The 23,244-nt window shown below is 37.8% G+C and overlaps 1 protein-coding gene across 1 annotated transcript in view; it reads right to left on the bottom strand.

Annotated features, from left to right (window-relative positions):
- CUL2 (cullin 2) overlaps positions 1-23,244 on the bottom strand; it is a 125,213-nt gene that overhangs the window by 29,311 nt on the left and 72,658 nt on the right. The window contains exons 9-14 of the mRNA XM_006871242.1: positions 13,322-13,484; positions 10,266-10,390; positions 6,652-6,759; positions 5,483-5,542; positions 4,642-4,770; positions 4,443-4,529 (exon numbers count right to left, since the gene is read on the bottom strand). Coding sequence (XP_006871304.1) covers positions 4,443-4,529; positions 4,642-4,770; positions 5,483-5,542; positions 6,652-6,759; positions 10,266-10,390; positions 13,322-13,484 — 672 coding nt within the window. The remainder of the gene's footprint in view (positions 1-4,442; positions 4,530-4,641; positions 4,771-5,482; positions 5,543-6,651; positions 6,760-10,265; positions 10,391-13,321; positions 13,485-23,244) is intronic.

Raw genomic sequence — 23,244 nt, 5'->3', positions numbered from 1 at the left:
TTCTTAGGGCAGACAGAAAAACAAAAGTAGTCAACAACCTGACATTACCATATTTGGACAATACCATCCAGAAGTCAACCCAAATGTAGAAGCATTCAAAGTACAACAAACCTACAAGACTGAAAATAACGAACCAGGGATATCAATTTGTAATGATGATAATTACAAAGCAAAGAGAGGAAATCATGTAGTTACAGAACTTCTAAATGGAGACAAAGCCAAATAGGTAAATGAATTCAACAGAGAAAGCACTATGTTGAGTGAAATCAGGCAATCATACAAGAGCAAATTTATGAGATCACTACTGTAAAAAGTTAGGGAAGGGTTTTGAGCCTAAGAGAAACATTCTGTGATGGTTATTAGAGGTGGGAGGGAGGGGAGAGTATTTCACTGGTGAGAGGGTAAGGCAATATACAGTAAGAGGAAGGTTGGTAAAAGTATGATGGCGGTATGGGAAGATACAAGGAGGAATGCAAGAGTTAAAGACAACAGAAATAAATACTATTATACACATTGTTGTTGTTAATGCCGTTGAGTCAGTTCCAACACACAGAAATTGTGTACAAGGTTCCCAAGGAACAACTGGTGGATTTGAACTACCAACCTTGCAGTTAAAACTGACCTTGCAGTCCAGTGCTTATCCTAGAATGCCACACCAGGATTCTGTTATATACAAAGTCCTATAATTACAGTGATCTACGGGTGCCTGCTAATTATAAGATCATCAGTTTGAATCCACCTGCCACTCCAAGGGAAAAGGATAAGATTTTTCTGCTTCTGCAATAAAGATTTACAACCTCAGAAGCCTATACAGGAACCGACTCAACAGCACACTATCACCACCATCACCACCACCACCACCACCACCAGGGGTAGCTACATGGACAGACATCCAGGCTAAACAAGTGTGGGAGGACAAATGGACGTATGCACACGAATTGATAAATATTTGACAGGGATATGTGTACATGGATAGTTGCCATTGCTGCAAGTATACCCATGAATGTAGGGGAGACAAAGTTATGAAAACTTAGACAAAACTGTGGCTTCCAAGGCAGAGAGGTTAGTTCAGAAGGTTATTGAGATTGTTTGGTTTTCTTTCTTTCTTTCTTTCTTTTTTTTGAGATGCCAAAGTGGTGGGTAATCTTGACAGAGCTTTTCGAAGGGCACTGGATAATCACAGGGACTTATTAAGAGAAAAACGCAGGAAAATCTAAAACTGCACTGGTGAGAAAAAGGGCAGGAAAGCAGTGCTGAGATAGGAATTTTTTCCACCATGACAATGCACTGCTCATTCTTCAGGGCAGCAACGGCTGTCCTAAGAGAATTGCCTTGGAAAATGTTATCCCATCTGTCCTACAACTCTGATTTTCCCCCTGCATAGACTTCTTTTTGTTCTTCAAATTCCAAAAACATTTAAAAGGAATGTGATTTGGGTGCCCCACAAATCCCCAAACTACTGTTTTGACAGATAAATAAATTGAAGAGTCCAGTCTTGTTGTAGGAAAGTTAGAGAGATAGAAACACTACCTTCAGAGGTGCACAGACCTGGATGCAGGATATACTGAAAATTAGTAACTTGACATGTTGAGATCTTTGTTCAATAAAGGTTTCTTTGATTTGTAGCAATGCTTTTTAACTTCACACCATATGTTTAACTATTTCCCTGTTGATGATTTATTTCCTGTTATTACAAATAATGCTACAATTAAGAGACTCAATAAAAACACAGAAGATCTAAATAACACAATCTTGACATCATAGGCATATACATATCACTTTATCCAACAGCAAAGTGTCTTCTCCAGTGCACATTGATCATTCTCCAGAATAGATAAAATATTAGGACACAAAGCAAGTCTCAATAAATTTAGAAACACTGAAATAATATAAAACATCTCCTGTGATCACATTATTGTTGTTGTTGTTGTTGTTGTTGTTAAGTGACCTTGAGTTGTTTCTGACTCACAGGGATCCTGTATAGGGTTTCCAAAGAGCAGCTGGTGAGCTTGAACCGCTGACCTTGCGGTTCAAACAGACCTTGCAGTCCAGTGCATTAACCCACAGAGCCACACCAGGATGCCTTGATCACACTATACGACTTGTTGTTGTTGTTAAGTGCCGTCGAGTCGGTTCCGACCCATAGCGACCCCGTACAGGGTTTCCGAGGGTGTAAATCTTTACGGGAGTAGAAAGCCTCATCTTTCTCCCGTGGAGCAGCTGGTAGTTTCGAACCGCTGACCTTAAGGTTCGCAGCCCAATTCGTAACCACTACGCTACCAGAGCTCCTTTACACTATACGACTAGAAATTAGTAATAGAAAAAACAATCAAATACATGAAAAACGGAATTAATATCTTACTTACAATGAATGTGAAGAATAAATTTAAAATGAAATTAAAAAATTCCTAGAATTAAATGAGTGAAAACACAACATACTAAAATCTTGTGAAAGCAGAAAAAGCAGTTCTCAGAAACATTTATAACAATAAATGCACACATTTAAACAAATGGACCAAAATCATTAACTTAAATCCTGTAAGTCAAACAATTAGAAAGTGAACAGCCAAAAAAGCCCACATTCACCTGTAGGAAAAGTCTGGAAATAATAAATATTAGAGCAGAAATAAATGAAACAGAAAAACCATAAATAAAACCACAAGACTTTAAGTTGGTTCTCTGAGAAAATCAATTAAACCGCCAAACGATTAGCCAAATTGGCAAAGGAAAAAGAATGAGAAGATGAAAATAACTAAAATAAGAAACGAGAAGGATGATGGTACAACAAAGCCAAATTAGATAAAATATTAATAATGTCATAAAAAACTGTACTCCAACTCTTAGGTTTAAGAACTTAAGAAAGAGGGACATTCCGGAAACATACTACTTATCCTTAACTAACACAAACCGAGATTGAAATTTTGAACAAAGCTATGATGAAAGAAAAAAACTACAGAAGTAATAGTTTTTAAAACTCCCAAGGGGAAAAAAAAAAGCCCCAGGTGAGATGGCTTCACTGGCGAATTCTAGCAAATATTCAAAGATGAGTTGACACCAAATGTACTCCAACTATTCCAGACATAGATCAGGAAAGAAGATTCCCAAATTTATTCTATGAAGCCAAAATTAAGCTGATACCAAAGCCAGACAAAACATCACAAGAAAATAAAATTACAGACCAACATCTCTCATAACTATAGATGCAATAGCTGTCATGAAAAGTGCAGCCAATAAAATTCAATAACATATCAAACAATTAATACATCATGACCAAGTGGGCTTCATACTAAATAAGTTAGGATGATTCAACATTAGAAAACTCATCAACATAACTCACTACATAAATAAATCAAAGGATAAGAATCACAAAATCATCTTAACTGATACAGAAAAGACATGTGATAAAGTCCAACATCCATACTGCTAAAAACTCTTAGCAAAATAGGAATAAAAGTGAAATGCTTCAACATAATTAAGAGCATATATACAAAACCAACATTCTTCTCAATGGAGACAAACAAAAAGCATTACCTCTGAAAGCAGGGGGTAAGACAACAATGTCCTTTTATAACCACTCTTATTTAATACTGTACTAAAATTCTTTGCTACAGCAATAACGCAAAAAAGGAAAACAGAAGCCATAAAATTGGTAAGGAAGAATGGAAACTCTCCTTATTCACAGGTGACATAATCATACACAGAGAAAATCCCAGAGACTGGACAATAAACAATTAAGATGTCAGCAACGTGGCAGGGTACAGATCAGCATACATCACTTGAATTCCTTTACATTACAAACAAAGAGAATTCTGAAAAGTAAATCAAGAAAACAATACCATTTTTAATAGTCCTCAAATAGATAAAATATTTAGGAATAATTCAACTATGGATCTAAAAGACTTACACACAAAAAAACTACAAAACACTACTGCAAGAGTGTTTTGCATAAATAGAAAACCATAGTAGGCTCATAGGAAGAATTAACATTGTGAAAATGTCAATACGATCCCAAAGTGATCCACAAAAACAATGCAATCCTGATCCAAAATTTAATAATATTCTTTAAAAAGATGGAAAAACTAATGATGGAAAATAACCCTGGATAAGCAAAGCATTATGGAAAAAAAGGAACAAGGTAAGAGGCTTCACATTCTTCAATTTCAGAACCTACTATATACAGCCATGGTAGTCAGAAGAGCCTGGGAGTGGTACAGAGACAAATACTTAAACCAGTGGAACAGAATGAAGAACCCAGAAGAAAATCCATCCACCTATGGACAGCTGATCTTCAACATAGGACTGAGGTCCATTCAATGGAGAATAGAAAGTCTTAAGAAATAGTGTTGGCAGAACTGGATATTTAAATAATGCTACAATTACTATCTTTGAGTACTAATGGAATAATTTCTAAAGAGACATTATTGGATCAAGGCTTACATTACCTTTAGTTTATTGATCATGGCTTCTTCAGAATCCATAGACATAGATAACCCATGAATTAAACGTTTTGCCAGCATTCTTGCATAGAACTACACACAAAAAAAAATTTATTAAAAGATCAATTCCTTTCTGATGATTTAAAGTTCCAAAACAAATCAAAACTATGTCAAAACAAACAAAACTTTTCTATTGATAGCTTACCTTTTGAAACACATCTTTATCATCAATATATTTGAAAACAGTAATGAAGCTCGTGAGTTTGTCTTCTACTTCGTTCTCAGTCATTCCTTTTGCTGATTTCTTTAGTAAGTTATCACAGTACTTGGCAAGCTCAAAAAGAAATTGGTAAGTCTTAAAAAGGTTCTTCTATACATATTATGTCTCAAAGGAGGCAATTTAGCAACAACATAAATAAGAAGAATGGACAGGGTCTTTGCTGTCCTAAAATCTGTTATAAAAAACATAATATAACCTAAAGAACTTTAAAAGCATGTGTCATAAAAAAAAAAAAAAACATAACAGAGAAAAAAACCCTAATAGACAAAAAACCAAACATATTGACAAGTTAAAAATCAAATCAATATTTTAAATCACTAATATAATCAGATTCCTAAAAGAATGCCCAAGTAGACTGTGAGCAGCTCTATAATTTTTTGACACAAACAACTACTTTTTCTTACTCTTGCAAGAAAGTTTTCTTTAAAGTTTCCCAAAATTTCATCATCAGATTTCCCTGACATATCAAATATTTAAAAAATTTTAAATAAATAATTTCAAAGCAAACACACTATAAAACCCAAACTTTAAAACAGAATGCTTTCTTTTTTAATTATTACTTCAAGAAAGGCAATGGCATATAGCTTATTGCATTTCTTAAGAGTCAAATTATTTATGATGTATGATACTCATTTTTCTTTTTAGTATTTTATTTTTATCTACTTTTATTAAAGTGCTATAAAAATCAATGTGACATTATCTTCAGTTTTTATTTTCTAAGAGAGTCTTTTCATAAGATTTACTTTTAAGCAACCAGCACACTTACCAGTTCAGGGGCTTTGCAAACAGACTTGGGTTCTCTGTAATTTACTACTGATGTAAGAGCCTAAATAAAAAACAAGCCAGTAATTAGAACAGCAATAAGATATAAGTGGAGTCATGGAATGGTATTGTACTGGGGCAATGTTATGAAAACTGGACTGTTAGGCACAAGGTTGGCGGTTCTAACCCACCAGCTGTTCCTCAGAAGTCCTATAAAGAATTGCTGTGGCTCAGAATGGACTTGACGGCACTTAACAACAGGATGAAAGTACACTTGATTCAGAATATGCCATAACCTTTAAATTCAAAATACAGACCATCACATAAAGTGACATTTTAGTGATTGTTAACAATATTCCCATAGCTAATATACGGTGATAATTACATTATAATTATTACACAATATTTATCTATTCTATTTTGGTTGGAACATATCCTCTGTAACTCACTATTAAAAACTGAACACAAATAAATCTATGTTTATGGTAACCTTTTAAGGGAATTTCCTTTAAAAGAATATACCAAAATTCAGGCTTATAAAAACACAGTAAAACCTTAGAAATGCAGCATCTGTGTAAAGCGGAAACCTCTCAGAGAAGGAAAACACAAACCTTTTCCATTAATGTTGTTAAGTGCCGTCGAGTCGATTCCAACTCATAGCGACCCTGTTTCTGAGGAGCAGCTAGTGGGTTTGAACCACCGGCCTTGCAAGTAAGACTGCACTTGTCAAAGATGGAAAACTTGTACAACTCAAAATAGCCAGGCAAGTCCTGTCGAGTTTTACTGAAATATTTATTTTTGTTTTAAATATTATATAACATATCTCAAGTACTGTATTTTAAAAAAAACTTTTAAACATACTAAAGAATATTAAAACTATTATATACATTTAAACAATAATAGTTACTATCAATAATTCCCTTTCTATAGCATAATAAATGGGAGTTCCAAAAATAATCACTTAACCATTCTGTTAATGATAATTTAAAAGTTACAAATTATTTCTATTTTAACTTTAACTTTCACATTTAAGTTAGTTGAGGTTGATCTCCACAGCTGCATCAAAAATTGAATAATTATAAGGTTTAATTTTGAAAAGGCCTAAGCATGCCAATGACTAAAGAATGATGGAGAAACAAAGAGCATTTTATAAACATAAACTGTGGAAGTTACCTTGTCCAGTGCACTCATAAAGTGCTGATCACCATTCAAAACAGTATTAATAAGTTGAACAAATTTACCATGTACTTCCAAAACTGACTCCACAAATAGTGTTGGCATCTACAAATATGAAACACAAAGTACAAAATCACACCTAAAAAGTTCAAAGATAAAATTATGCTTATTAAAGGCTTATTAATTAAGGTAAAGTTTTCCCCAAGCAAATTATGTTTTATTCACACATACAGACCCAGAAAACGTTTTAGATAATCTTCACAAGTTTTTTAAATATTGACATTGTAATGCCATTTAACACTGACATTGCCATTCAACACCTAAAATGTAGACTGTGTAGACTCCTCAACCAGAAGGACCCTTCAAAATCCCCCGTGTCCCTCATGCTGTACTATCAGAAGTTCAGGGAACAATATGCGGTCTCTTGAGTTACGCAAGTCACCTTCAAGAAGAGTTACATACATAAAAGCTGCCTTCAAAGTTACCGAAGGTCGAAAGAGCTACTCCAGCTAAAAGAGCCAGAACATAGGCCCCTGAAGATGAGTGGCACAATATTCCAGAGCTTTGAAGGAATAAATACTCATGTAGCACTGTAAGATACGCACTAGACTGCTAACCACATGTAGGGTTTAACCCACCAGGTACTGCAAGGAAAACCTATACAGAGTCACTATGGGTTGGAACCAGCTCGATGGCACTTAACAACAACAGTGTAAAAGTCAAGGAGGCCATGTGACACTATAAGATAAGAACTGAACTGCCAACCACAAGGTTGCGTGTGCTAACCCACCAGTTGCTCCATCCGAGAAAGGTTTTTTAGCTTTCATAAAAATGTACAGTTTCAGAAACCTGACATAAGGTCATTAAGAATTGGAATTGACTTAATGGCAGCGGGAGTGGGTTTGGCTCTTGTTTTTTCTTTTTGCAAAAATAAATTTTCCCTCAATGAAATTAACTACTAAGTCCATACATACCTAGAACTTAAAATTGTTATTAGGTGTCACCGAGTCAGTTCTGATTCGAGGTACTCTATGCACAGCAAAACACTGCCTGAACCATCATATCATAACTCCACCATGTCATAACTCCACCATGTCATAACTCCACCATGTCATAACTCCACCATGTCATAACTCCACCATGTCATAACTCCATCATGTCATAACTCCATCATGTCATAACTCCATCATTTCATAATTACATCATATCATAACTACATTTGGCCCCACTGCTGCTGCTGCTGTGTCAGTCAATCTTTTTGGGTGTCTTCCTCTTTTTTGCTAACTTTACCAAGAATTCAGGAACTAGATCCTCCTGATAACATGTCCAAATTATGACAGACAGCATCTCACCATCCTAGCTTCTAAGGATAATTCTGACTCTACTTCTTCCTACATGGATATTTTTGTCCCTCTGACAGTCTTTGGTATATTTAATATTCTTTCCCAGCACCACAAATCATAAGCATCAATTCTTCTACAGTCTTCCTTACCCACTGTCCAAGTTTCATATGCATATGACGTGACTGGAAATACCACAGCTTGACTCAGGCGTACCTTAGTCCTCAACTGTTATCTTAGCTCATGAGCACTTTAGAGAGGTCTTGAGCAGCCCATCTGCCTACTGTAATATGCCATCTGATTTCTTGACTGTTGCTTCCATGAATATTGATAATGGATTCAATCAAAATGAAATCTTTGACAACTTTAACATTTTCTTCATTTATCATGATGCTATTTATTGATCCAATTGTAAATATTTTTGTTTTCCTTGTACTGAGGTACAGTCCACACTGAAGGCTGTGGTCTTTGAGCTTCATCCGTAAGTATTTTAAGTCATCTTTGCTTCCAGCAAGCTAGGTTGTACTATCTGCATATCACAGGCTGTTAATGAGTCTTCCTCCAATTCTGATGCCACGTTCTTCTTCATATAATCCAGTTTCTTTGAATCCTGGCGCACACTTTTCCTGATTCAAAAACTATTCCGTATTCTCTTGTTCTAACAATTGCTTTTAGTCTATTCCTGATGTGCACAATTAAGTGTTCTGAAATACCCATTCTTCACAATGTTATCCATAGTTTGTCATGATCTACATATTGGAAAACCTTTGCATAGTCAATAAGGCACAAGTACACATTTTTCTGGCATTCTCTGCTTTAGGATAAGATCCACCTGACATCAGCAATATCCTTAGTTCCAATTCTCTCCAGAATCCAGTTTGAATTTCTGACAGTTCTCTGTCAGTGTACTATTGCAAACGATTTTTATTTATCTTTAGCAAAATTTAACTTGCATATGATATTAATGCTGTTGTTCAATGATTTCTACATTGAATTTATATTTCTTCATTTCCAGGAGCCTTGTTTTCACCAATGCCTTCAGTGCTGCTTAGACTTCCTCTTTCAGTCCAGCAGTTCTTGATCATATGCTGTGCTACTTCTTAATAAGGTTTTAACTAAGTCAACCATTTTTTTTGATACAGTGACTTATGTCATCTAAAATCATCTGAATTTCTCACAAATGCAGCAGTTGTCTCATTCTCATACTTCCACCTCCCTGTCCTTACCAGCAAACTCTATACCTCTATGTCCAATAACAGTCACCTCCCAGAGTTAACAAACCACAGGGTATAAACAAATACACATGATAAGCAATACAAGTTAATAGGGTTAAATAATATGAACTAATATTTCTACAAAATGGAAAATTTATGTATTTATTGTGGCAGGGCATGAAGGTTAAGAATAGATAACAAATTATTCGCCAGATAAACAAATAAATCGATGACTAAGGTTATTGGGTCCTAATTACGGCTTCTGAAGAATGACATTTGTACACACATTAAGACAAAGAGCAAATATTCTACTTAGAATGATCCATTGTTGCTGTTGTTGTTGGGTGTTGTGGTGGATCTGACTCATAGTGCAAGTCTCAAGAGAACGGACCACTGCCCAGTACTGCACCACCCTCACAATGACTGTGCTAACACAGTGCCAATCCATCGCGTTTGAGGTAACATTTCATGTCACATCTATCTTATTCTTCAGTCATCACTAGCAGTAACAAATAAGGAAGTTCAAACTGATTGTAAAGTTAGGAACACACTGACAGGAAAGACTCCATGCTGTACACAGCTATGACTGATACGGCACTCTTGAGCATTTTATGTTGCCAGCAAATACATTCCACGAAGACTGTCTTCATCTAAATATGCTTTGTAGACAATCAAATGCAGAGACTATGTAAAGAACAGAGGTTTTAAACTGTCTGTATTACTAGTAATTAATGCCAGCTACGTAGAATTACAGTTATTTAGAAACAGAAAAAAAAAATTTTTTTTTTTGGTGAGCAGTTAACATTGTTCGCTGAACACATAAAATGGCTAAGAAGTGTGTCTCATCCAATGATTTTCTATTAATCTGAGAATTACAAGGTTAAGGCCAACAAACTCTAAGTTTAAAAATATTTTAATAACAACAGCTGATTTTTTGGTAAATTAAACTAAAGAATCCCGCCCCCCCCCCCCCCATCTTTTAGAACATTAAAGTCAAAAGAAAACTGTCATGTTAAATCTGATTAAGAAAACCTTTCCAATCCTTTATACAACTCACATTTTCCTGAGTAAGATTACTGGTTGCTCTAAGGCCCTCATCATGGATATGATTTTGCAGCTCCTGAATCATATGAGGTAACCCAGTGGACACAGCACGAAGTAACACATACATGTTTGCCATGTCTAAGGGGGAGAAAAAATGATTATTAACGTCCTAAGTATTTCAAAATTTTTTTGAGTTTACTACATTAGGTAACACGTGGTTCAACATGCAAAAGTACAAAACAGTATATATGGTGCCCCCACAGCCTTGTCTCCCAGTCATCTAGTTCCACGCCGACAGGAAAGCAATCTTGCTGTGGTTTCACAGCTTCTCAATCATGTTTTATGCCCATTCAAGCAAATATACATATTCCTCCCGCTGCTTTTTTTTTATATATACATAGTACAATGTGTTTTATGTATTATTTCCAGTTGTAAAATCTTAACATTTTAATTTGGAATTCTTTTTATATCAATACATAAAGAATGTGCTTATATTTTACAACTGTATAATACTATATTATATGGTATATTATAATCACTTAACGGTCCATAGAAGTTTAAATTATTTCTAATTTCTAGCTATTACAAGGAGTCCTGGTGGGGCACTGTGAGAGAAAGCACTGCACTGCAAGGTCAGTTTCAACCACAAGGTCGATGGTTCAAACTCACCAGTCACTCCTTGCAACCCCTATACAGGGTCACTATGACTTAATAGCACTTAACAACAACAGCTATTACAAACTATGTCACAATTAATCATTTGTACGCTGGTAAGAATATCTGTATCTGTATTAAAAAGTTGAACTGCTGTGTCAAAATTTCATTTTACACATTATTGTTGTTAGGTGCTGCTGAATTGGTCCCAACTCACAGTGACCCTGTAGAAGGTTTCCAACGAGCAGCCGGTGGGTTTTCAGTATCAACCTTGAGGTTAGAAATCCAATGCTGATCCTACAGCGCCACACCAGGACTCTAGTCCTGCTAAGCAGCACTCAACACCCATTAGTATCCTTGCCAACAATGTGCTATCAAACTTTTTTATCTTTGCCACCAGGAGGTGAAAAATGATGTCTCAGTGTAGTGGTTTCCATTTTACATTTTACTGACATATAATACACACGCAGAAATGTGTACAAATCCTAAGTGTTCAGTTCAATGAACACACAACACAGCCATGTAAGTGAACACACAACAACACACCCAGTGTGAATAACCACCACAGAATTTCAAAGAGACCATTACCTATGCCATAGAAGTCCCCTTCATGCCTCCTCCCAATCACTCCTGCTCTTCTGTGAAGGCAACCATTACCGAGACTACTAAACCATATATTAGTTTTAATATATCTGAACTCTACATAACTGGAGTCATTAGATATGTATTCTTTCATGACTATAGAACACTATAGTCTTCCATGTTGTTTTATGTAGCTATAATATATGTACTTCCATTTCTCTAAAATAGTCCATTTTATGACTAGATCACATTTTATCCATTCTATATTACTGGCCATTTGAACTGTTTCCAGTTTGAAACAACTAAAGGTTACTACAAATACACTTGAACATATTATGTACCTGGTTTTGGGCAGGAGGTTATATACATAGGAGTGGAACTGCCAAATGATAAGATACTCATATATTCAGTTTCAGCAGTTTATAGTTTTTCAATAGGATCGCATCAATTTATACTCCTACTTCAGTGTATAAAAGCTCCCACTAGGCTACATGTTTACCAACACTTAGTATGTGCTTTTTGTGTCCTGTTTAAAATACCTTTTCCTACCCCAAAGTCATGAGTAGTTTCCTATATTAGCTTCTTGTTGTCAAGTGCCAACAAGTCAGTTCCGGCTCACAGCGACCCTATATAGGGATTCTAACAACATGCCCATGTGTTTGATCAGAATGTCAAAGGTAAAATAATATTATTATCTTCTGGGATAATGCTATTGTTTTACCCTTTACATTTAGATCAAATACCCTCCATGAATAATGTAGTGTGTGGTATGGAGCAGATCTAATTTCATGTTATCAAAATGGATAACTAACTGACTCAGCACTGGGATGAAAAGATTATTTATCACCCACTGCTCTGTACTGCCACCATGGTCTCAAGTCTATAAAAAGATGACTTGTTTCTAAAGCTCTCTATTTATCCTAATGATTTAGTTTTCCTTTCATATACCAGGGTCTCACTGTCTTCATTATTGTGGCTTACGGTAACTCTTGCTCTGCTGTAAATTATGTCATCCCAGCATGTTTTTCAAGATAATTTTTAGTAAAAGAGTGTAATCTTCACAATTTAAAATTAAGAGAAAATTCTTGAGTTTTCACTAGATTGTCCAAGATCTATAAATCAATTTGCTTTCAGTAATGTTTGGTTTTTGATCTAGGTTTGACATATATCTTATCGTTATTGTTGTTACGTGCCAACAAGTCAGTTCCAAACTCATAGTGAGCCTGTACAGGCTTTCGAAGGCTTTAAATATTTGCACAAGCAGAAAGCCTCACCTTTCTCCCACAAAACAACTTATGGGCTTAAACCACTGACCTGTAGTTTGCAGTCTAATGCTTAACCAATGGGGCCAGTGTGCATCAATCTCTTATTATATATATGCCCTATTTGATGGTACTCACAGCCATTTTTTTTTTCTAAAAAATTCTACTTTTTCACTGTTCAAGGTTTGTATTCCAGTGTAATTCTATTTTGTATTTCTTCTATTATGAGTGAGATTGAGCATCTCCTCAAATATTTTAAATCTGTTTGTGTTTCCTTTTCGCACACCTTTTGCCTTTTTCCTACTATTAAGAGCTCTTTTTGTATTAAGAAAATTAGCTCTTGTGGTATAAAAATGTGCACACATATTTTCTGTTTTTCTTTTGACTTTGAAAATAATACTTTTCCACACTGACCATTTAAAAGACACTATTATCAAACTGCAAAAATTCATGTTGGATAATTTAAAGGCAATTACTAAAATAGGTTTTAAATCTAAAATGTCTGGGAGATGATTTAAAAGGTAGGTTTATAAATTCATCTTTATTCACATTAATGTTTAGTATCACTTACCATTTTTTTTCTCTTGTCGAATGATATTATGACACTCAGCATGTAAGAACTGTAAGTGGTCTGCTACCATTCGTTGCTGACATTCATGAATCACCTTCATATATGAACTTCCATTCAAGTATTTTCGACATCGAATTTCTTCATCTTTTAATCTACCTAGAACCTACACAAATAGACAGTTATGAACTCCTAGGTTTCACGATAATACAGAACTTGCAACATCAGCAGGTAACTTAGGTAGCCATATTGTAATAGCTCAAAAAAACGTAAGGCCTGTCAAACCAATTTAAACCTACATTCCACCAATCATTTTAAATGTTTATTTACGCTATTAGGTATGACCCACATAACATCACAATCTATGAACAACTAAAATTAAATGTGTTCATTTACCAGTCCCAATCATCCTATTATGTGAAAACTCAAGAGGAACAGGGAAAAGCAGATCTACATTATTAAAAATCAAAACTGGTAGGACCTGACTAACAATGTATTTGACTTTTGATCAGCTATACTTACAAATGTCTGTTGTTTTTGTACATCTTACCATTAGTAATAATACTACATACAATGTTGTGTGGCATAATCTGGTGATTATTCACAGACATTCAAAACAGTGCCATATACCAGCTATGGCAATAATAATGAAAAATAAAAACTGAAGTATTCAAATGACATCAGAACCAACTTAGGATGTAACTATCAGAATGCAACCCTGACATACATTGGGGAATAACTGTTTATCAATACACTTAAATATCAAACTAAAGAATAATATCAATAGAACCAAGTAGATTGATCAGTTAAGTCAAATGTAAAAAAACTTAAGTCAAAGTATATTTAGTCATAGTCAAATAGTTATTAAATGCTCCCGAGTTGGTTCCAATTCACAGGAATCCTGCATAGCATTTACAAGGAGCAACTGGTGAGTTTGAGCCGTCAACTTCGTGGTCCAGTGCTTATCCTACAGTGCCACACCAGGACTCCATAGTTAAACACAGACCTTTACTAAAGGAGCCCTGGTAGTGTATGCTATATAAAAAGAACAGAGCTATCAAATGAAGGAACAGATCCTTACAGCAAGAATCATTCCCACCCCCTCCACACACAAAGTACACAGGGATGGGCAACTTGGACAATGGCTACCCAAAATGCGGGGAGGAGAGGGGGCCTAAAAGGCAAGAAGTGACTGGCTTACAAGCTTTCAAGAAGGACTCTAGAGTCAGGGGGTCTGAAGGAAGGCAGAATCTCCAGTGAGTACTATCCAATCTGTCTAGGCTGAACTGATGAAATGCAGATGGGTCTCTTGTGATACAATAGTGAATAATTGTTATCAGGACTGATTATGAGGGTTGGAAATGTAAAGGTAGACATTTTATAGCAAGGAAGGGAGTGATTAACTTTCCAGTCTAGGAGCGTAGGTCCCTAGGACCATCAACAGAGAAGAACCTCATCTTTCATTAATGAAAGATTTTCTGAGCAAATTACAGAATGATGCAGAAAGCATCAAGAGAAGATGGAAGGAATACACAGAGTCCCTGTACCAAAAGGAAATGGTTAATGTTCCACCGTTTCAAGAGGTAGCATATGATCAAGAGCCAATGATACTTAGGGAGGAAGTTCAAGGTGCATTGAAGGAACTGGCAAAGAACAAGGCACCAGGAATTGATGGAATAAAAATTGAAATCTTTCCAGAAAGTGAGGCGGCACAGGAGGCATTCACTCATCTCTGCCAAGAAATCTGGAAGACAACTATCTGGTCGACTGCTTGGAAGAGATCCATATGTGTGCCCATTCCAAAGAGAGGCGACCCAATGGAATACAGAAATCATCGAACAATGTCTTTGATATGCCATGTGAGTAAAGTTTTACTAAAGGTAATACAGAAACAGCTGCAAGCATACATTGACAGAGAATTTCCAGAGGTTCAAGCCAGATTTAGAAGAGTCTGTGGAACGGGAGCTATCATTGCTGATGTCCAATGGATCTTGGCTGTAAGCAGAGACTATCAGAAAGATGTTTACCTGTGCTTTATTGACTACGCAAAGACTTTTGATTGTGTGGATCATGACATGCTATGGGCAACATTTCAAAGTATACAGTATTCTGGAACACTTAATTGTACTCATGAGGAATCTGTACCTGGACCAACGAGCAGTTGTTCAAACAGAACAAGGGAACATTGCATGTTTTAAAATTAAGAAAGGTGTGTGAAAAGGTTCTATTCTTTCACCATACTTATTCAACCTGTATGCTGAGCAAATAATACAAGAAGCTGGGTTCTATGAAGAAAACAGTGGCATCAGGATTGGATGAAGACTCATTAACAACCTGCAATATGCAGATGATACAACCTTGCTTGCTGAAAGTGAAGAGGACTTGAAACATTTACTGATGAAGATCAAAGAGCACAGCCTTCGGTATGGATTACATCTCAATGTAAAGAAAACAAAAATCCTCACCACTAGACCAATAAACAACATTCTTATCAACAGAGAAAAGCATGAAGTAGTCAAGGACTTCATTCTTCTTGGATCAACTGTCAACACTCACGGAAGCAGCAGTCAAGATATCAGACGACGTATTGAATTAGGCAAATCTGCTGCACAGGAATTTTTTAAAGTGTTGAAGAGCAAAGATGTCAGCCTGAGGACTAAGGTGCGCCTGATCCAAGCCATGGTATTTTCAATAACCTCATATGCATGTGAAAGCTGGACAGTGAATAAGGAAGACAATAGAAGAATTGATGCCATTGAATTATGGTGTTGGAGGAGAATACTAAAAGTGCCGTGGGCTGCCAAAAGAACCAATACATCTGTTTTGGAAGAAGTGCCGTCAGAGTGCTCCTTAGAGGCCAAGATGGCCAAACTTCGTCTCTCATACTTTGGACATATTGTCAGGAGGGAACAGTCGCTGGAAAGGATATCATGTTTGGTAAGATGGAGGGTCAGACAAAAAGGAAGACCCACCAATGAGACGGATTGGCCAGGTGGCAGCATCGATGGACTCAAGTGTGACAACAGTAGTGAGATTGGCCCAGGATCAGACATTGTTTCGTTCTGCTGTGCATAGGTCGCTATGAGTCGGTGCCGACTCGATGGCACCTAACAACAACAACAACAACGAAACTGAAGAGTCTGAACTTAACTGGCCCCAGGTAACTAAGTATGCTGGAGCCTCGGAAAGCACTGCTGTGTCTGCCTGGGAATCAAGAGAGGTGATATAATAGGAAGGACGGTATCACATCATTTTTGTAAACTTCTCAAAAAAACCTGATGAAAATGAGGCTCAAGGACAGGGTTGACTATCCTATAGAACAACACCATGGAAATCAAGAGTGGGCAAGAAGGTGCCTTGATTTAAAAGTTACTCACCATATTTCATTAACTAGAGAATCATTCTGGTCAAAAAGTTTTTATTCAAAAATAAAGACAGCCCTTAAAAATACTAAGCAGACAAATCATCTAGAGATTGCTATAAGTGATTTAAAAGTGACCTGGAATCCTGGTGTGGCACTATAGGATACACACTGTACTGCTAACCACAGCATCAGTGGTTCTAACTACCAGCCACTTCTCGGAAGCCCTCTACAGGGTCACTAAGAGTAGACACTCACAGCAATAGTTCATTGATGGACTGATTCGTGCAGCTTTCCTATTTTCATGCCACGTATTTCCTCTACTTTTGTCATTTATCCTCTGGTTACCAGTGGTTTGAAGCCCTGCACTGAAATACCCCAACCTTGTCTACCCCTAAATTACTATTGTTTTTCTCTCCATTTTACCTCACTTCCCTCAGCCCTAGACTTTAATAGCTATTGCATTTAGTTAATCTAGCAAGCCTATTAAAGGCACTTGTTTTTAAGTGCCCTCAAGTCAGTTCCAATTCTTGAAAAGCAGGAAAGCTATACTAATGAGTCCATTAATTAATTAAGTGTTGCTGTTAAATATCGACTCATAGAGACCCTGTGTAGGGTTTCCAAGAAGTGGCTGGTAGTTAACAGACCAGTGCTTATCCTACACCACCACAGGGAAGAGATGTATACAGATGAAACCTTAGAATTATACTACTTAAAGCAATTAAGGTTCACCATGATTTCCTGAATTGATTTAATTACATAAACACTGTTTCCCAAAACAAGATTTCATTCCAATGGCCCCTACTGAGAGCCAGATATGTTATTACTTAGTGTGCTGTCAAATTGGTTCTGACTCATAGCAATCCAATACAGGACAGCAGAATTGCCAATGTGGATTCCTAGGTTGTAATCTTAGGTGACTTGCCAATGTGGATTCCTAGGTTGAAAAGACCTGCAGATGCCCAGGTCTTTTCTCCAGTGAAGTGGCTGGTGGGTTTAAACACCTGACATTTTACTTCATAGCCATGCACCGTAAGCACTGCATCACTAGGGATCCTTACACCACATATAACAAGGTCATATTATCACTGACACTCTGGCTTCATTTTAAAGGATCTTGAGCCTTTAAAAAGAGTCTAAAAGGGAGTGCAATCTTAAAGGCTCATGAACAACTATCCAAGGTACAACTATCAGTCCCTCCATGTGTAGAAGAAGAGTTATGAGAACTGAAGGTGAATGGAAATAAGCAGTGCAATGAAACCAATGGAACAGGTGAGCATCATCAGCACAACTCTGAGACCATACGGACTAGAAAGTGCCTGGCTACCACTACAGCTGCTCTGAAGGCAACACTTAGCCAGAGAAGGGATGAGAAGGAAGGAGGAATGGAAATACAAACCACAGGGACGAAGTGACAGAACTGTTGTTACATACAGGGGATTCTAATCACTGATATAAAACAAAGCGTATGGTTCGTTGAACATAAAATAGATGACCTTCTCTGTAAACCGTCACTGAATTCACAATGAAGTTTGTTTTTTTTAAAAGATACAGAAGAAGTCCTGGTGTGGTGCTGTGGGATAACGCACTGGACCACGAAGTCAGTGTGAACCAAAAAGCCAGCGATTCAAACTCACCAGCCACTCTTTGGAAACCTTACACAGGGTCGCTATGAGTTGGAACCAACTCAATGGCACTTAACAATACCAACCAAGATACAAAAGGGTTAAGAACTAATCACAACTTAGTAAAATCTATACTGAATAAACCCCATACATCTGTCAGTTGATCATATTGTGGTGGCGTGCAGGTTGTGATTCTGGAAGCTATACCAATAGTCTTTCAAATACCAGCTGGGTCACTAAACAGGTTTCAAGAAGTCTTCCAGCCTAAGACAGATGAAGAAGGAATACGAACTCCACTTCTGAGAGATTAACCACTGAAAACATTATGAATACTCGAGAAATACTGTCTGGTAGTACCGTCCTCAGAGGAAGAGCTGACTTCTCAAAGTCTAACTTAATGACATGGATCTAGCAAAGCTTCCAAGACTTTTATTTGCTGCTATAAGAGGTACGATTCAAAATGAGAAGCCGCAGCAGCAAACATCCATTGATAATCAGAACAAGGAATGTACAAAGTATGAATCTAGGGAAATGGAGGTCATCAAAAATGAAATCCAATGCATAAAAATCAATATCCTAGGTATTAGTGGACTGAAATAGACAGCTAAAGACCATTTTTAATGCAAAACTCATGGTCTAGAATGCCAGGAACAACAAAGTAATGATGAATGGTGTCACATTCACTGTCAAAAAGAACATTTCAAAATCTTTCTTAAAGTACAAATGCTGTCTGTGATAATATCCATATGCCTACAAGAGAGACCAGCTAATACAACTGCTATTCAAATTACACACCAATAACAAAGCCATTATGAAGAAATAGAAGAATTTTATCAACTTTTTGATCAGAAACTGATCAAGCATGTCATCAAGACACATTGACAGTTACTGGTGATTGGAATGCAAAAGTTAGAAACAAAGAAGAAAGATCAATAGTTGGAAAACCTGGCCCCAGAAGCAGAAATGATACTAGAGATCACATGATAGAATTTTGCAAGACCAACAGCTTCTTCATTGCAAATACCTTTTTTCAACAACATAAGTGGCAACTACACACATAGACCTCACCAGCCAGAGTAGACAGCAATCACATTGACTACATATGTAGTAAAAGATGATGGAGAAGCTCAACATCATCAGCCAAAGCAAAGCCAGGAGCAGACTGCGGACCCAACCATCACTGCTCAACTGCAAGTCCAGGCCACAGTAGTTCTGGTAGTATAACAAGTTGGGCTGTTAACCTCAAGGTCAGCAGTTCAAAACTACCAGTCATTGCATGGGAGAAAGATGAGGATTTCTGCTCCCGTATGGAGTTACAACATTTGAAACCCTATACAGGGTCACGATGAGTCAGAACTGACTGCCCGGCACACAACCACCACCATCACCAAGTTCAGGCTGAAGCTGAAAAGAATTCTCTTAAATCCATAAATGCCAAAATATGACCCTGAGTATATTCCACCTGAATTTAAAGGCCATCTCAAGAACAAATCTGATGCACTGAACACTAATAACCAAAGAGTTGTAGGATAGCATCATGTAGGAACAAAGCTCAATGTCATTAAAAAAGACAGAAATGGATGTGAGATTCTGAAATGTGCTCTTGAACAGAGCTGCAAAGCAAATGGGAGCAATAATGAAGTTAAACAGATAAACAGCAAATCTCAAAGAGCAGCTAAAGAAGACAACATATAATGAAGATTGGAATAAGAAAACCAAAAGGGAAGAACATGCTCAGCATTTCTCAAGCTGAAAAAATTCAAGCCTTGATTTGAAATATTGATGGATTCCAGGGAAAATATTGGGGCACTATAGGATAAACAACTTGAACCATAAGGTTGGCAGTTTAACCTCAATAGTCATTCCTCAGAAACCCTACATAGGGTCATATGAGTCAAAACTAACTTGATAGCATATAACAACAACAAATGGGTAAAATATCGAACTGTCAATGAAGCATCTAAAGAAGATGGAAGGAATTCACAGAGTCACCATACTCAAAAGAATTAGTTAACCTTCAGCCATTTCAGGATATAACATGTGATCAAGAACCCATGGTATGAAAGGAAGAAGTCCAACCTACACTGAAGGCATTAGCAAAAAGCAAGGGTTCAGGAATTGACAGCATACCAACTGATATGATTAAACAAACTGATGTGGCATAGGAAACACTCACCAGTCTATGCCAAGAAATATGGAAGACAGTTACTTGGCCAATCTACTGGAAGAGATCCTTATCTGTGCCCATTCCAAAGAAAGGTGATCTTACAGAATGCAGAAATTATCAAACAATAGCATTAATATGACATGCAAATAAAATTTTGCTGAAGATAATTTAAAAATGGTTGCAGTAGGGTAACAGACATGGAGTTGCCAAAAATTCATTCCCGATTCAGAAGAGAATGTGGAACGGGGTCCATCAATGCTGGTATCAGATTGATCTTGGATAAAAGCAGGACCAGGCAGTCTTTCATTTTATTGCTATGAGTTGGAGCTGACACGAAGGCACCTAAGAAAAGCACTGAATAGATGGAGGGAAAAAGGTCTAAAAGACATGTCCACAGTTCCAGAATTAAAGCAGGATTAAAATTAGTAGAATTAAACAATTAAACAACTGCTGAATTAAACAATTAAACAATATTTGGCTTTGTCAAATATTTAAGTGTTATCAGTAAATATTGATGTTTCTGGACCTATTTTCTACAGATAGTCCCACACACGACACATTCTCTTCCTTAACTAACAAATATCGTTCAAGGAACAGTGTAAAGAAGAGGCAAGAACGGTCCCCGGATAGACCGAAGGCCACGCTTTGGCAGCCACATGGCTGTGTCCAGCGCCTGCACCCCGCTGCCAAAGCCGCCATGCCCAAGAGAAAGGCTGAAGGGAATGCTAAGGGAGATAACACCAAAGTGAAAGATGAACCTCAGAGAAGGTCCGCAAAGTTATGTACTAAACCTGCTGCTCCAAAGTCAGAGCATAACCCTAAAAAGGCCCCCGAAAAAAAGGGAAAACGGGAAAGCTGATGCTGGCCAGGATGGAAATAACCCTGCAGAAAATGGAGACTCCAAAACACACCAGGCAAAGAAAGCTAAAGGTGCCGGGGATGCCAAGTGCAGTGTGGGCATTCTGGTGACAGTATAGTTTGAAATATTATTTTTTATTAAGTTTTCTAAAAATGCAGAATTTTGTCTCACTTTTTTTTTTTTAATGTTTTATTGTGAATTATATGGTAGTTTACATGAGAGAACTTGAGTTTTACATTCATTCCATCATACATCATCTCATTGCCATGGTTCCAATGCCCTCCATGCATCATCAACCAACCAAAGGGTATCCTAGAAACCCACCCCCTACACTGGCCCCCCCTCCCCAGTTTTTAGCCCACAGTCCCTTTCCCTCTCTGGATCCAAAGTCCCCAGCCACTTCATTACTCCACGTCATCGTCTCTGTCTCCATCTCAGGCATCTCTGTATCTCTGGGTAGGGTCCCGCTCTCAGCTCTTCTCCGTTGATGGTCCCAGACACCGCCGCTCCTAGCCTGTAGAATTAATCACTCCCTTCCTTGTTCCAAAACGTCTACCTTTGCATTTCCAACCCTAATAATCAGTCCTGATAAGCATTATTCACTACAGTATCACGAGTTACCCATCTGTATTTCCTTTCATCACCTCTGCCCAGACAGATTGAATAGTACCCACTGGAGATTCTGCCTTCCTCCATGCGCCCTAGCACTACGTTCCCTCTTCAAAGCTTATAAGCCAGTCACTTCTTGCCTTTGTAGTCCCCCCCTCCCCATTTGAGTATCCAGTGTCCAAGTTGCCCATCTCCGTCCACTCTGTGTGTGGAGCGGTGGGAATGATTCTTGCTGTAAAGATTTGTTCCTTCTTTTGAGTTGCTGCTCCATAGGTATAGGTCAAGCTCATCAGATTGTATCAGCTCACTCTTCCCCCTCCCCCACCCCTTCTTTCCTCTCCTGGTTGAGCTCTGATCATCCAGTCATCCAGTCCAGGTCACGTGGGTATCATCTGCAAGTGTGGGCGCTCCTGTGCATATGCCCTCTCTTCCCGTCAGCCGGTAGCTCCACTCTCCTCTCGAGTCCTCCATGGCCACGCCACTGACTCTGGGCCCAAGAGTCCCCAGGTCTCCTCACACTGCTTGCCAACGAGGTCCCCAACTGGGTCCACAGAAGTCCAATGAACATTGCAGGGTTTAGCTTACCACTTCATTGCTGCTTTTACCCCATTTCCCCCCATCGGTGATGTGTGTGGTCACCAATCAGAGTGTGCACTTCAGTTGAGTCTTAGTCTTGGAAGGGGGTTTGCTTTGAGAGGTACTGGCCACTTGCCTTGATGTTTCCTAGGGAAGCGATTTGTTTGTTCTTACAGTAACAGTCCATCTGCTTCCATTTTTCCTGCAGGTCTTTCTTTCAAGAGGTATCTTTTATTCTTCTAGCCGCTCCAGACTGGTCTGCTCGTCCTTTCAAGTGGAGATTTCTCATCTCTGGTGATCTGGATGTGGTACCGGTTTCTACCTATAGTTTTATGTACTGCAGTGGCTCCATAGGAAGCCTCGTTCACTGGGTACGCTGTAGCCCCATTTTAGGTATTCCAATCAGTCATAGGCAGAAGACTGACTTACAAGACTTCTAGTGTGATGTTCCTGATTATTCCTTTCTCTCCCTCTCCAGTGTCTACTCTGTATTATAATGCAAGGGAAACCAAGATTAAAAAAACAAACAAAACAGTCAAGCATCTTAACATGATTCCCCACCCCCACCCCCACCCATTCCAACCATGACTCAATCCCTGTATCTCAGAGCCCTGCCATTCCAAGGCTGTGCATATATCATCCTTTATCTCTGTCCCATTTAGCACTTTCAAACATGCCCAATTGTTCTCCCATCTGCCCCGTTTCTCCACTTCCCTCTCCCTCCCTGTA

Source organism: Chrysochloris asiatica, unplaced genomic scaffold, assembly GCF_000296735.1.
Source record: "Chrysochloris asiatica unplaced genomic scaffold, ChrAsi1.0 scaffold00164, whole genome shotgun sequence".
Lineage (NCBI taxonomy): Eukaryota > Metazoa > Chordata > Mammalia > Afrosoricida > Chrysochloridae > Chrysochloris > Chrysochloris asiatica.
This window is presented reverse-complemented; position numbering and strand designations above follow the sequence as displayed.